Genomic DNA, 16484 nt, shown 5'->3' on the forward strand with positions numbered 1-16484 from the left:
ATTTTGGAGAGTATAGTTAAAGCGCAACAGAGATAACTTTAACCGATTAAATGTATAAATTGGAAATAAATAGTTCAATGAATTTATTAAGTCGAATTTATTATTAGGGATTAATTGTTATATTTAAACTTGTCGCAGAAGGAGAAAGCTTGAGTTCAAGATCGAAAATAATTGCAAACTGGCAAGAGCGATCGAAGAAACACGTCCGGGTACGGCAAGTGAATATACAGAACTGATACCCTTGATATACCCTTGCTGAAGCTTTTTGTAGATCAAAGCTGGAAAGAAGCTTTTCTCCCTGAGGGGCTTTCGGAATCTATTACTTGAGGTGTCAGTTGATGTGGAAGGCTTTGGGTCTTTATTAATCGAGGTGACAAGAAAAATGTGAAATTTCTTATGAAGTGGGTGCCCACTTAAGAATGGTTTGAGCTGTTTAGTTTTATTTCACTTAAGAGAAGTGAGAAAGATTGGGGTCAGGATTCTGTTTACCAAAATATTGTTTTGGTTTTCAATCTGAAGTAACTCTTAGAAATCGGGACTTTGAAATGAGGCTGTTTTCAGCCGAATTGTAATAATTAAATGTTTATGATTTTTCAAAATTTCAATGAGGCTTTTGGCAGCGGGATTACGAATTTCAAGACAAAAGGCTTCAGCTTCGGTTTAATATATTTATTGATATATACTTTGTCGGGCCAGGCGGCAGCTCAGCGTTTTAATGTTAATGTTAAATGTAATTTTTATTTATTTAGGCTTAAGTTTGTACAAAGCGCTTAGTGTATCGCAAGCCGATTCTCTCGCGGCCGCTCGACTCAACGGGCCTTTCTTTAGAGAGTTTTAACTCCGCAATGTCTAGGTCTGTCTAGGTCCATTATCGAGACCTTCAGCTCCTTAGACCTTCAGCTCCCTCTCTGTTCATTACTTGAGTCTCTGCATGCACCATAAGCTGGTCTATCTGCTGATCATGAGGCTTCATCTGCATGCAGAAATAAACATAGTTATAACGTTTTAAAAGTACTTCATTTCGGCCCTTTATTTTGTGTCGGATTACTTAATTGAAACCGCTCAATGACCAAACACACTTATAGAAATTTTGTTGTTATGTTACTTTTCCATCCTTAAGAAATAAGCCTGTCCTCGGGCGGTTTGATAATGATAATTTGTAAAATATTTTTTTGAGTGAATTTGGAATATTTCTTTGGCTACGATATAAGATAAAGGTTTAAGTTTAGTTACGTTGTTGTTTACATAAATAGTTTGGGTGTAATCAAGCATAGTTTTGTTATTATTACATCTTCTATTTGTATAGAACAGTTGAATGTTTTAATTATATTGTTTCCTTCTGCTGTTAGATATTTATTTATACAATTCTGATTTTACAAAGATTTTGGCAAATTCCATTTTATTATAATTATGGGTTCAATATAATTTAATTCGAAGTTCTTGTACATTTTTTATACCCTTGAAAAGGGTATTATAATTTTATTATTATATCAATTATATATATTATAATAAAGAAGGACACATCACCGACTCTATAAACTTTATAGTATAGAGTATATATATTCTTTATTAGGATCACCTCCTAAGTTGATATGAGCATGTCCGTCTGTCTGTCTGTTTCTACGCAAACTTGTCTCTCAGTTTTAAAGCTAAGGTCCCGGTAAGGTCATGTCTCTGTCGAGAATGCTGGCTAATGGTAGTCGGGCGGGGAGAAGAACACTTCCTTCCTTAAATCACCCCAATCCAAGGTGGGTGTCCGAGGGGGGGGATCGGACGCCAATATGCGAATTTTGGGGGACCGGCCGACCTCCCAGTTTTAAACAGGCATATCGTGACAAGCGGGCTATGTTATAATGGACGAACCTCTTCCCGCCTACTCGTGGGACCAAAAAATGAATTCTACCTTATCTAATAAAAACCTTAAAATAAAAATAAAATGCGGAGAACGGAACTCCAAGGCCCTCAAAAGCTAAGGAGTTGCTGAGAGGGAGAAGCCCCCCACAGAAGGGCAACATCTGGAGGCGGGATGCGCCGGTGCGAAGGAGGTTGCCAAGGCTTCTTCTTCCAAAGCGGGAGTAGCCATGGGACCACCGAACGGCGTGGAGAGGAAGACCCCAGGATCAACCTCTAAACCAACCGGCGGGGCCCCTAAGGCGAACCCTGCCCTGGGAGCATCTCACTCGACGCAGCGAAAGTGCTCTTATAAAGATAGGAGGAGAGCAGCCTTCATTTTAAAGAGGGCGGACCCATCGGCCGAAGCAAATCCGGACCAGGCCGAGATTATTAAGTGGGCAAGGGAGGTCCTGCCCGATTTTAAACCGGAAAAGGCGGGTGTGAGGCTGGATCCGAAAAAACGTACTGGGTCAGATCCTGCCAAGGAGATCGCGCAAAGCAAGTAACGGCAGAGGCCCACGGAGGGAGAAGCGCCCCAGGCCAAGAAGAGGAAGGCCCAGCCGCAGGCGTCCAACCGCTCCGTCGCCGAAGTGACGAAGGGATTAAACCTAATTGGAGTCCTGGACAAGTGTTTCAAAGATGGGCTCATCCCCAAGGACCTTTGGCGACGAGTGGTTGACGAGTTGCATAGACGCTTCGTGGAGGAGATGCTACAGACCGGAGGACCCCCACCAGAATGCGAAGACGCAGGATAGTATCAGGGTAGCGTCAAGGTAATTGCCTGCCAAGACGCGCGATCGGTAGAGACCTAAAAGCGAATGGTTGAATCGCTTGGAGAGGTCTACCCCGGGGCTAAGCTGGTGGCAGTTGACTGGAAGGAGATCTCAAGCAAACCGAGGGCGCGAGTGTGGCTCACAGAAAAGCCAGCCGACCCTAAAACCATCCTAACGATGCTTAGGATGTGCAATCCGACGCTTCCCACGGCGGCCTGGAGAGTCCCCCTGGTTTGCTCTTCGCATCGGATTTATAAATACAGACCGTAACATGCTCAAATCCATACTTTAACCGGTGCTCCGACCTTTCCATGGCTTTCACGGTCTCCTCGTTGAGTGTGAGGATGACCTGCCTCCGCAGCTGCCCTCCTACTCCACCTCGCCGAGAGTGGAGCGGATATGGCCCTCATCCAGGAACCCTGGATCCTTGGAGAAAGGATTCTTGAGTTGGGGGCGTCGGAGTATAGGCTCTGAAGCCGATACAACAGGTAAAAGGACAAACCTGCATCCTCACAAAAAAGAACCTTAGCATCTTTTTGCTACCCAATTTCAGCAATGAAGACCACTTAGCCGAAACCATAGAGAGCCCAAATGGCCCCCTGAGGGTGTGTTCGGCGAATATGGGCCACGACCAGGTGGCCTTCCACCCACACCCGCTACTCAAACAGCTGGTGGAAGACAGCAGGTAACACAAGATCGACCTGATCATAGGTTGCGATGCCAACGCCCATCATCATCAGTGGTAAAGCACTGACACGAACGAGAGGGGTGAGTCAATCTTCGTTTTTTATTCTAGGCTCCAATCTTCTGGTGGATAACAAGTGTATAGAACCCACCTTCATAGTCAAGAACAGAAGGGAAGTACTTGACATTACTCTTTACTCTGACTCCCTAGCTAATAAGATTGTTAGATTGGGAGTCCTAGAGAAACACTTTTTCTCGGACCATCGATACAAAGAATTAGAGATTTGGGAACTTTAATCGACTAAGGGTACGCAAACCGAGAAAAGCAAACTGGGAGTTATACAAGAAAAAACTATAAATATCCTTGGGGAAACCTCCAGCAAGGGACGTTGACAGTAGGGAAGTCCTGGATACCATGGTGGACACGCTAACGGTGGCGTGCTGCAGGGCATTCAATAAAACCCAGAGACAGGGGGACAGCTCCTCCCTCCCTAACCAACTCGAATACCTATTGAGTGATAGGTATCTCAGCTGGGCGATAAACTGCTTCGAGACTTTTAAATCCCCAGGCCAAGATGGCATTGTCCCGGCTCAACTAGTTAAGGCCGGACCCAATCTGAGGTCTTGGGTCAGGAAAGCTTTCTCAGCATAGGCATCGTACCCGCAATGTGGTTGCGGACGACGGTCGTATTCATACCCAAGGCGGGAAAACCATCGTACTGCACCCCTAAGGAATTCTGACCAATAAGCCTGTCGTCCTTTCATTTCAAGACAATGGAGAGACTAATCAGTCTCCACATTAATCTTACCATCAACCCAGATGATATCTCGGGTTCACAGCATGCGTATAGGAAGGGCTGATGGAGACGGCACTCCACGAGATCACTACTTTCGTCGAAAAGGCACTTAGTGACAAGGAATACGCACTTATTGCTTTTCTAGACATAGAAGGTGCGTCCAACAACATCCTACCATATTCGATAATTAATGCGATGACGAGACTAGGAATAGAGGATCAATCCGTATGCCTTATAAAGCAGATCCTGGTAAACAGAACTGTTGAGGCGTCACAAGGAGGAGACCCCATTCATAGATACGTCAGAAGAGGCACTCCGCAAGGAGCCGTACTCTCACCCCTACTGTGGAACGTGGCGGTAAATAGCCTACTACGATCCCTAGAAGGTGGTGGTTGCAAAGTTATTGCTTATGTGGATGATGTCGCAATTGCCTTCTCTGGGGAATTCCCCCAGACTCTATGTGACCGCATGACGGACAAACTTAGGGTTCTTTCAACATGGGCAGTTAGGAATAGACTAGGTGTAAACCCATCCAAAACCGAGCTTGTTCTCTTCACCAGGCAATACAAAATACCAAATTAAAGGCTTCCAAAACTATCAGGAGAAACAATCGCCCTCAGCGGTAACGCCAAGTAGCTAGGGATTATGATAGACAGGAAACTGGACTGGAAGTCAAACACTATGAATAGAGCTAACAAGGCCACAATCGCGCTCTATATATGCCGAAAAGCCATTGGCCTTAAATGGGGAATGTACCCAAAGATAGTCAGATGGCTTTACACAGCGGTCATAAGACCCTTTTCTACGGGGTGGTGGTCTGGTTGAATACTCTCACAAACTCCACATGTAGAGAGAGACTTAGAAAAACGCAAAGGATGCCGGAGGTCTGTATCACAGGCAGCCTACGTACCACACCGACAGACGCCCTAGACTTCATACTCGACCTATTACTTGTAGAGATAATGGTGGCCCAGATAGCCACGCTATCGGCAATTAGGCTACGCGAGACGGGCATATGGAAAAGGACCGACTATGGACATACCAAGTTGGACATACACCACTGCACGCCAACGGGGGCTACAGACTTCTGCATGCCTGTTGAGCATCCCACCTTTAAAAATAAAGTATCCATTCCAAGGAAGGAATGGGCCACACAAATCCCGGGACCAGCCGGTTCCCTTCATATTTACACATATGATTCAAAATTGAATTGCCAGGTGGGAGGTGGTTTCCATTGCGAACTAAATGAGTCCTTCAGACTCCCCGACCCCTGTAGTGTGTCCAAAGCAGAAGTAATAGCTATCGGGGAAGCTCTTAGATCCCCAGCACATACTGGCAATCAAGACACAATCTGTATCTTCTCAGAAAGTCAAGCGGCACTCAAAGCCCTTGATGAGTTTTCATCCAACTCCAGGACAGTGAATGACTGTCGCAGATGTCTTAACGAGATGGCAGAACAATATGACATCCACTTTATATGGGTGCCCGGACATAGGGACCACGAGGAAAATTGCGCCGCTGACGAACTAGCAAGGGCAGGTAATACCAATCCTCTCCTCCCGGAGAAGGAACCAGTAGGAATTCCCTTAGCTACGTGTAGGCTAAAATGCAGGGATCAATTTGACCGCGCAGCACTGAGGAGATGGGGAAGCTTCAAAACTGCAGGAATTCACGCATGATATGGCCTATCCGCTCTAGGAAGAGATCAATGATGCTTAGCGCCCTCAATAGGCAGGCCTGCAGTCTGGCAGTCAAGGCAATCACGGGTTATTGGTTAATAAAAGCACACGCGGCTAAATTAGCGGTGCCACAAAAGCTGCGGGGATGTAGAAGATGAAGAGACAGTCGCACAGGACCTAACAGACCTCGCGGAGATCGCTCCACGCTGACTCGTAGCCTTCATTCGTAAATCAGGATGGGACCTCGAGCTGCCGCAGGAAAGATAGAATACTCTTGGCCACATTAGCTGATAGATGGGGGGAGGCCCCCTCGCAGGACCTCTGCCTGCGCGTTGCCACAAGGAGCCCTAGCGGCTCAAGTGGATGGGGTTGTCAGTGACTGGCCCCGAATCGCCGCCTCAACCTACCCTAACCTTTGTTTCGTTGAGCAATTTGATTCCTTTCATTTCTCTTTTTAATTTTTCTTTTAGATATTGAACTTTATCTATATGTTCAAATTCTTGGGTTTGTTCTAATACATTTTTACAAGTTTTTTCTGTTTTCGTTAAGTTGACTGTGAGACAATGATATTCATAATTAGTGGGCAGCTCTATGTTACCTGTTTGGAAAATAAATATCGATTTTTTCTTGAATTGGATTGATATCTATGCTCTGAAACATGGCGTGATATATAAGACATAATAAGTTATTACATACAAAATTATTGTATTATGCTGGGTTGTCTTCCGGTGGAAATCAGTAAGTATTCTATTTGCTGGTATTAATTTTCTTCTTCTTTTTAAATTTCTATTTATAGTGTGTAATTTCTCTACCTCTATTTTTTTCTACTTAATATTTTTCATCAGTTTGTCTAATTTGGCCTATCTTCCTTAAATAATTTTTTGTTTTAGATTTTATAAGTGGGCCTTGTCTGTACCTAGTGTCAGTGTCGAATGTATAACGATTTGTTTCAAGCTTTCTTTATTTTCTGTGTTTTATTTTATTGGGTATTTTAATTTCTTTAATTTCTTTTGGTTTACCCATTTCATAAATATCCTGAGTAATGCCCTCTTTGCTTCTAACCAATCCCTACTGTTGGCATTTATTAAAGCAGCTTATTATACCCTTGCAGAGGGTATTATAATTTTGTCCAAAAGTGTGCAACGCAGTGAAGGAGACATCTCCGACCCTATAAAGTATATATATTCTTGATCAGGATCACCTCCTGAGTTGATATGAGCATGTCCGTCTGTCCGTCTGTCCGTCTGTCTGTTTCTATGCAAACTAGTCTCTCAGTTTTAAAGCTATCGACTTGAAACTTTGCACACACCCTTCTTTCCTTTGCACGCAGTATATAAGTCGGAACGGCCGGGATCGGCCGACTATATCCTATAGCTGCCATATAACTGATTGATCGGAAATGGTATAACTTTGGTGTTTTTAGAGTTAGAGAGTTCAAATTTGACATGAGAGCTATTTTTGGCAAAATAATACGACATGCCAAATTTCATAAGGATCGGCCGACTATATCCTATAGCTGCCATATAACTCAACGATCGGAAATGACCCAACTTTCGTGTTTTTGAAGATAGAAAATTTAGTACAGACTCTATTTTTGGTTAGTTGATCCAACCTACCAAATTTCATTAAGATCGGCCGACTATATCCTATAGCTGCCATATAACTGAACGATCGGAAATGACCCAACTTTTGTGTTTTTGAAGATAGAAAGCTGGAACTTGGTACAGATTATATTTTGATCCATCCTACCAAATTTCATAAGGATCGGCCAACTATATCCGATGTTTGCGATATATATCCGGTTTTAGCTGCAAGGGTATATAAACTTCGGCTCCGCCCGAAGTTAGCTTTCCTTTCTTGTTTTGAATAAATATGTTTTCGGGGTCGCTGAATCCGAATCCGAGGTCTAAAACACTTTAGAATGTCAGGGTTACGACATAACCTCAAAAACTTGATAAAATTAGAAAAAAAAAAATAAAATCCGAACGACGGATTCGGAACCGAACGACAATTTAACAAATGTTTGGACAGCTGTTAATACTGTACTGGTTTTCATACCTTTGGTTAAGTCATTTGGGTTGATAATCTCTATATAAGCATTTTGAAATATTATGAAATCTATTTCACAAGGAAAATAAATACTACTTTTTTTGGAACAGAAATATTTTAAATTAATTCTATTGAATATTCATGGGTCATTTCTTCATAAATTAATTTAAGGTTGGTTTTGTGAATGTATTGGGTCAATTTAACTTAATTTGCATTTCCTCTATGAAATTCAATTTGGGTATTGTAATAGTTTAAAGGTTTTTCCGTTATTTGTATATAATTCTGATTGACAGAGCATCAGCTACCAGGTTTTCCATTTAATAGTGAAATAATAGTATATTTATAGTGAAGTCAAACTCGTTTATTTTATTCTCCATTTCTGTAATTTCATATTTGTTTTTTTATATTATGAAGCCAAACTAATGGTAAATGATTGCTAAGAATTACAAACTTTCTACCAAAGAGATAAGACCTCAAATATTCAGTGGCCCAGACTATAGCCAGAAATTCTTTTTCTGTTGCTGAATAATTCATTTCATGTTTATTAAGAGTTCTACTAGCTTAGCAAATAGGTTTATGATTTTGTGATAATACTGTGCCTATGGCGACATTATTACCATCTGTTGTTAAAAAAAATAGTTTTTCAAAGTCAGGGTAAATTAAAATTGGGTCACATTACACATTTAAATGGGCGACTGCTAATCGTTATTCTTTCGATAAAATTTTCGTTTTTCATTTTGGAATGATCGCTTAATGATCACGCTGTCTTTTCACAGGTCTGTTAAAATTAGAAGCTTTTAAAGAAGATTGTGGCTGCAGATAATTCACGGAATGCTGAGCTCTACATTGATTTAAGTTTTGATACAATTCCTGTCGATAGGGTTGTTGATTAAAATGTCTATTCTTTAAATATATTCTATTTTTTTTAAATTCTTGTCTATTCTTTGTTCCAAATCAGTGCACTATGGGGAATCCGACCAGTTTTTGTGACAAAACCCATTTTATGAAAGTCGGAAAATTAAAATAAGTTTCAGTGTAACGCATTCCAAGTTCACCAATCTTCAGTGGTGCTTGGTAAAATTTTTATTGAGGGCGCCACAACAAAAGAATTATCTGACAAACACAGCTGTTGCATTTGCAAAGCACAGGCGGCTGAAAAATAAAGTTTTGTTTACAAAGTTTGAGTACTTTGTATTCAACAGTATTCCAAGATAGGACGAACCAATAAGACATATAGAGTCTTAGTTTTGAAAGGATCATCAAATTCTTTTGAGCAACGTTTGATAAAAGCTAGCACAATTCTGGCATTTTTAACTGTCAATGATATGTGCTCATTGAACGAAAGCTTATTGTCAAGGATAGGAAACCCGATCAAGGACGATATTTCCAAATGAGTATGAGACGATGAGAGGCACACTGCGATTGAACGTGAGAGGAGGAGATTGTTTGAACACTAGAAGAATACTTCATAAAGTGGGGAGCAAAACGCACAAATGTTTAAAATTTGAGTGTATGCGTAGCAGAGAAAAACAATGAGAGCAGAGCATTCACAGAGCGGAAAAAAAAAGTTTTTTTTTTTAGGCACTAAAATAGTGTATATTATTTTAAAGGTAGCTTTTCTAGCAACAGTTCTTAAACAAATAAAAAACTACGCTTCCCTAACTATATTTTCTATGGAGAAAACTTGTTCCAACCCAATTTCTGAGAGAATTTGTTCAGTGGAAATACATATTTTTCTGAATACAAAAGGTTCTGCGTATTTCTGCGATGTGAAATATTCGTCAAGCAAAAGTTTAAGCTGTTTATTAAATTATAATAACAATCCGGTTTGCGGCTTTTTCGACGTTTCATTATACCCTTGCAGAGGGTACTATAATTTTGTCCAAAAGTGTGCAACGCAGTAAAGTAGACATCTCCGACCCTATAAAGTATATATATTCTTGATCAGGATCACCTCCTGAGTTAATATGAGCATGTCCGTCTGTCCGTCTGTCTGGCTGTTTCTACGCGAACTAGTCTCTCAGTTTTAAAGCCAAAGTTATACCATTTCCGATCAATCAGTTATATGGCAGCTATAGGATATAGTCCCGATCCCGTCCGTTCCGACTTATATACTGCGTGCAAAGAAAAGAAGGGTGTGTGCAAAGTTTCAAGTCGATAGCTTTAAAACTGAGAGACTAGTTTGCGTAGAAACAGACAGACGGACAGACGGACATGCTCATATCAACTCAGGAGGTGATCCTTATCAAGAATATATATACTTTATAGGGTCGGAGATGTCTCCTTCACTGCGTTGCACACTTTTGGACAAAATTATAATACCCAGGATGAAAAATTGATGTTGGCGGATTTTCAGACCTACTCAATATGCTCACAAAATTTTATGAGAATCGGTATAGCCATTTCGGAGGAGTATGGTAAAAAAAACTTTGGCAGGAAAATTTTATATATAATATAATATATAGAAAAAGCCCTATTTATACCAGGTACTCGTAGAGTAAAAGTTCGTGTTGTAGTAGTCGTGATAATTTCAAATTTAGATAAAAGTTGACAGAAGCCACTAAATGGAGGACCTGCTAGTTCACATAAATCTTCTCAAGAAAGGAAAGATCATTTATACGGTACACGGATGATCCGACGATCGTTTAAATGAGCTATGTTGTAGTATATTTTCATTTTAGAAGATATCTTAGTATATTTTTGTAGCACCCTTTACTCCTCTAATCTAATGATTGTGATTTGAAGTAGTGTTAGTGATTTTACAACTAATTTATTCAAAGCAAGTATAGAAAGCTACGTTGGTTCGTTGGTTTCCAAGTTGAATTGACCAGAGATGATAGCTAAAACAAATTGCTACTTCGAAATGAAGATGTCGTGACTGGCACCAGGGTATATTAAAATATTCTGTTCTCCTCGTAGCCGTAGCCAAAAATCTAAAGCGAGACAGATCAGTGCAACAAATATTTTTGTATGTGCTACTGCTCTATCGTAGTTTTGTTTTTGTTTTTTATGCACCATCACTGTGTGACCACTTTCTTTACCTCCTTTCTTCCTTACCCACTTTCTTTACCCTTGTAAGAATGAAATTTGGTACGTCGGGTTATCTGACCAAAAATATAATCTGTACTAAGTTCCATCTTTCTATCTTCAAAAACACGAAAGTTGGGTCATTTCCGATCGTTCAGTTATATGGAAGCTATAAGATATAGTCGGCCGGTCCTTTTGAAATTTGACATGTCGTAATATTTTTTCTCTAACTCTAAAAACACCAAAGTTATACCATTTCCGATCAATCAGTTATATGGCAGCTATAGCATATAATCGGCTGTTTCCAGTCGTTCCGACTTATATTTTGCAAGGAAAAGGAAGGAAAGAAGCAAAGGAAAGAAGGATGTGTGCAAAGTTTCATGTCGATAGCTTTAAAACTGAGACTAGTTCGCGTAGAAACCGACAGACAGACGGACAAACGGACAGAGGGACATGCTCATCAAAATTATAATACTCTCTGCAAGGGTATAATTATGATCGCCCACCCCCAGGCAGATACCCGTATCCGCCCCTGGATAAGTCGGCCAAAAATACAATTTATAGGTATACCCGATTGGGTCTACCCAACCTTCTATCTTCGGAAAAAAAACGAAACAAGAAAGGAAAGCTAACTTCGGGCGGAGCCGAAGTTGATATACCCTTGCAGTTAAAACCGGATGTATATCGCAAATATCGGATATAGTTGTCCGATCCTTATGAGAATATCATAATAAAACCAAATAATAAATAAAAAATATTGAAAAAAAACGCCAAGCTTCTATCTTCAAAAATACCAAAGTTGGTATTTCTACCAAAAACCATTTTCGATCGTTCAGTTATATGGCAGCTGTAGGATATAGTCGGCCGATCCTTATGAAATTTGGTAGGTTGGATCAAGTGACCAAAAATAGAATCTGTACTAAGTTTCAGCTTACTATCTTCAAAAACACGAAAGTTTGTCATTTCCGATCAATCAGTTACATGACAGCTATAGGATATAGTCGGATGATCCCTGCCGTTCCGACTTATATACTGCGTGCAAAGGAAAAAAAGGTATGTGCAAAGTTTGAAGTCGATAGCTTTAAAACTAAGAGACTAGTTTCCGTAGAAACAGACAGACGGACAGACCGACATGCTCATATCAACTCAGGAGGTGATCCTGATCAAGAATATATATACTTTTTAGGGTCGGAGATGTCTCCTTCACTGCGTTGCACACTTTTGGACAAAATAATATTACCCTCTGTATAAAATGGGTCATTTTTGATTGTTCAATTATATGCTAGCTGTAGCATATAGTCGGTCCATCCATATTGAATTCGATAGGTCGGATCAATTTACTTAAATTCAAATAATAAAAAATGCCAACTCGCTAAATTTAAAAATACCAGAGTTTCCGATCAATCAATTAGAAAGCAGCCATAGGATAAAGTCGGCCGGTCCAAGTCGGATCCGTTCGAACTTATATGTGTATATGGAGTGCAAAGAAAGTATGGATATGTGCAAAATTTTAACTCGATAGACAGACAGACGGACTTGCTTATATCATCTCAGGAGTTGATCCTGATCAAGAATATATATACTTTATAGGGTCGGAGATGTCTCCTTCACTGCGTTGCACACTTTTGACCAAAATTATAATACCCTCTGCAAGGGTATAACAGAAAGAAAAGCTAACTTCGGGAACCAAAGTTTATATACCCTTGCAGTTATAACCGGATATATATCGCAAACATCGGACACATATCATCTCAGGGACTAATACTAATCAGGAAAATATACTTTATAGAGTCGAAGATGTCTCCTTCACTATGTTGCACACTTTTGACCAAAATTAAAATAACCCCTGAAAGGGCACAAAAGGGGTTTCGCCATTTAATCACTTCAAAAATTTTATGTTTTATACTTTTTTTTATAAATATATAATATACAGTGTAATAGTATACATATTTATGAAATATTTTATGTATATTTCACATACATTTTATGTTGTGTAAAATATTTAGTCACTAATATGTAAATATAATAACTTTTCTTACCGTCATCAGATAAAATAATAGTTCCATCTACGTGATCTGCAGAGTTAATTTTTTTTTCGGAAGCACCAATATTATCATGGGTATATAAAAAGTTTTTTTCCGTTTCAGCTTGAATATTTAAGTCATCTTCATAACAGCAAGCTTTATATGCGTCCATCGAAGAAAGAAAAGAAAACAAGGGATCCTTACAGTTAACTTTACTTGCTTTTACTGCCAATCCAATTTGGCATGATCTACAGCATATGGTAAACGCTTTAGATGTAATATTTTCACCTACGTCGCAGCGAGTTCCCTCTAATGCTGCCAATCGACCAAGATCGCAGTTTTGGTGGTCAAGTGCAAGGGAACAGCATACTTCAAATGTTGAGTGACATAATCCTAACCAAAGTTGTGGTGTTATGAAAGGTGATATGTCATGGTCCGAACAAGAGGCTGTTAAGCGTGCTTGACGGAGTCCATTAATGCAGCACTTTCGAATATATTCAGAAATTTGTTCTAAAAATAAATCGTATAATTAGTTAACTACATCACTAGGTAGACAGTACTTAAAATGTCTAAAACGAATCAGTATTAATTTAATTAGACTAAATTGGTCAGACTCTTAGTTAACATATGACTGAATATATGAAATTTTTTGTTAAAAAATTAAAAATCAAAAAATATTGGGCTTCGGGCGGAGGGGAAGTTGATAAGTCCATGCAGTGACAAGGAATATTGTTTTTTAAAATAAATATAGGATCCAAACAATCTTCAATCTTAAAATAAATATAGGAAGAGAAAGGAAAGCTTATTTCGGCAGAGCCTTGCAGTTTAAATCGGATATATTTAGCAAATATCGGATTCAGTTGGCCGATCCTTATGTCATTATAATAAAACAAATTTCTTAGAAAACAAAATATAAAAAAAAATTCCAAGCTTCTATCTTTAAAAATACCAATGATGGTTTTTTAACAAACACCAAACATAGGCTGCTATAGAATATAGACAATTTGGTATCCTTCCGAAATTGTGCGAATAGAATGAATTGACCAAAAAAAGAATCTGTTGAAAGTCTCAACATTCTATCTTCAAAAACACGAAGTCATTTCCGAGAGGATTCCTTCTCTTTTACTTTTCGTCCACATCCATTCACACAAATACAATATACCCCTGTACTCTACGGTGTGTGCAATGTTTGAATTCGATAGCTTTTGAACTAGAACGATGGCAGAACGATGGAACTGATTATATCGGCTCCGTAGGTAATGGTAAAAAAAAAATATTTTTAGATGAAGGGCTATGAAAAGGGGGTATTTGCAAGGGTATTAAGGGGTTATATACAGTTGTACCGCGCAAAAAAATGTAATTTTATCGATTTTTTTTTGACACCATAGAAAATATTTATGAAAAATGTTTTACCGACGTTGTTTAGTACATGTTTCTGGGTACTTAATTAAATTTTTTCATAAAAAAATATTACATAATACAAATGTTATAGCCGAATTCCCGGATCATCTTTTTTCGATGGTGTCTTGCGGTTGACATGATATCCCAAAAACGGTTCTTCTGAAATCCAAAATTCAAAAAAATTTAGTTAGTATATTGTATTTTCTAGTCCGTGATCGAGGGATTTTTAAAAATTTTAATAAAAAATAAATGGCGACGGTTTTAAAAAAAAAAAAAAAAATGTACTTTTTCAAGGTATAAGATTTTTCATTTTTATGCTTTAAAAACGGAGTTTGAAAATCCAAAAAAATGGAAAATCCGTCGATCACGGACTAGCTAATATCATAATAAATAAGTGGTCAAAATTTGGTGTTGATCGGATTAGTAGTTTTTTAGTAATCGTGTCCACAGCAAATGTAATTTCGAAAAATCAAGATTCTGAGATAATCGAGTTTAAAGTTTAACGTTTATTCAAGTTTTATGTGCAGGTTGTGCACTATAAATAGCTACAACTTCGGTTCTAATGCTCCGATCGTTGAATTTTTGTGAGAGTATTCTCAACAGTATATACTTAAAAAGTATATCGATTTTTTCATCTATCACAACTGTATAAAACCAGTTAAAAACGCAAACTATGGGATCCGAATCGGGCCACATAAGTTAAAGCCTATAGGATACCAATTAGAAAGTAGATTCTATTTTAAAATGATTTTTATACCTTTGTAGAGGGTATTAGAATTTTGTCCAAAAGTGTGCAACGCAGTGAAGGAGACATCTTCACTATATATATTCTTGATCAGGATCACCTCCTGAGTTGATATGAGCATGTCCGTCTGTCCGTCTGTCTGTCCGTCTGTCTGTCCGTTTCTACGCGAACTAGTCTCTCAGTTTAAAAACTATCGTCTTAAAACTTTGCACACACCCTTTTTTCTTTTCCACGCAGTAGTAAAATATAAGTCGGAACGACTGGAAACAGCCGATTATATCCTATAGCTGCCATATAACTGATTGATCGGAAATGGTATAACTTTGACGTTTTTAAAGTTAGAGAGTTCAGAGAGAAAATTTGACAAGAGAGCCTTTTTTGGCAAAACATTACGACATGCCAAATTTCATAAGGATCGGCCAACTATATCCTATAGCTGCTATATAACTGAACGATCGGAAATTACCCAACTTTTGTGTTTTTGAAGATAGAAGTTTGGGACATTTTTAGGTTTGGTTTTTGTATTATAATAAATTGGGTTATATTATCATATTCTCATAAGGATCGGCCAACTATATCCGATGTTTGAGATATATATCCGGTTTTAACTGCAAGGGTATATAAACTTCGGCTCCGCCCGAAGTTAGCTTTCCTTTCATGTTTTTTTGTTTTTTTTTTAGAATGAGCAAAAGATTTATCAGATTGGCAGCTCCAAGAACTTTCGTCGGATCCAGAAAACTTTACTTTACTTTAAAAAGGCCTTGGCACTCGCACACCTTGTTTGAGGCAATCCTTTTGGAACAAGGCCAGGCTTTCGCAGCAATCCTATAAAAGTGAAGAAAAGCTGGAACTAAAGCCCAGCCAAAGGTTTATGATTTATCCACAATACCCAAAGGTCACCTCAATAAAATAACAATGTTTAATGGGAAAAATTAGGGAGGGATACGTTGACCTGATAGACATGGATCAAATTATCAGAAATAATTTATAATAATATTGTTTCGAAACAAACTAGTCTCTCTATCGTTTCTATGGTATGCGACATTTAGACGGAGGGATAAACGGACAGACAGACACGCTTATATCGACTCCGAAGGTGATCCAGATCAAGTATATGCTTTATCATTTTATTGAGTCACAGATGCCTCCTTCACCTCCATAAGCCAGGCATGTTGACCTGATAGACATGGATCAAATTTTCAGCGGATAATTATTATCAATTATTATAATTGATACTTATCAATTATTTATTAGGATGCCTCCGTCCGTCTGTGTGTTTCAAAACAAACTAGTCTCCCTATCGTCTCTATGGTATGCGACATTTAGACGGAGAGATAAACGGACAGACAGACACGCTTATATCGACTCCGAAGGTGATCCAGATCAAGTGTATGCTTTATCATTTTATTGGG

The 16484-nt window shown here is 38.9% G+C and overlaps 1 protein-coding gene across 3 annotated transcripts in view; it reads right to left on the reverse strand.

Annotated features, from left to right (window-relative positions):
* Positions 1–16484, reverse strand: part of LOC122322090 (fibulin-1) — a 608226-nt gene that overhangs the window by 530434 nt on the left and 61308 nt on the right. For all 3 annotated transcript variants that reach the window (XM_070282405.1, XM_043213493.2, XM_070282404.1), the window contains exon 2: positions 12942–13436. In XM_070282405.1, the coding sequence (XP_070138506.1) occupies positions 12942–13436 (495 nt within the window). The remainder of the gene's footprint in view (positions 1–12941; positions 13437–16484) is intronic.

The sequence above is a fragment of the Drosophila bipectinata genome, chromosome 4 (genome assembly GCF_030179905.1).
Source record: "Drosophila bipectinata strain 14024-0381.07 chromosome 4, DbipHiC1v2, whole genome shotgun sequence".
In the NCBI taxonomy this organism is placed as follows: Eukaryota; Metazoa; Arthropoda; class Insecta; order Diptera; family Drosophilidae; genus Drosophila; species Drosophila bipectinata.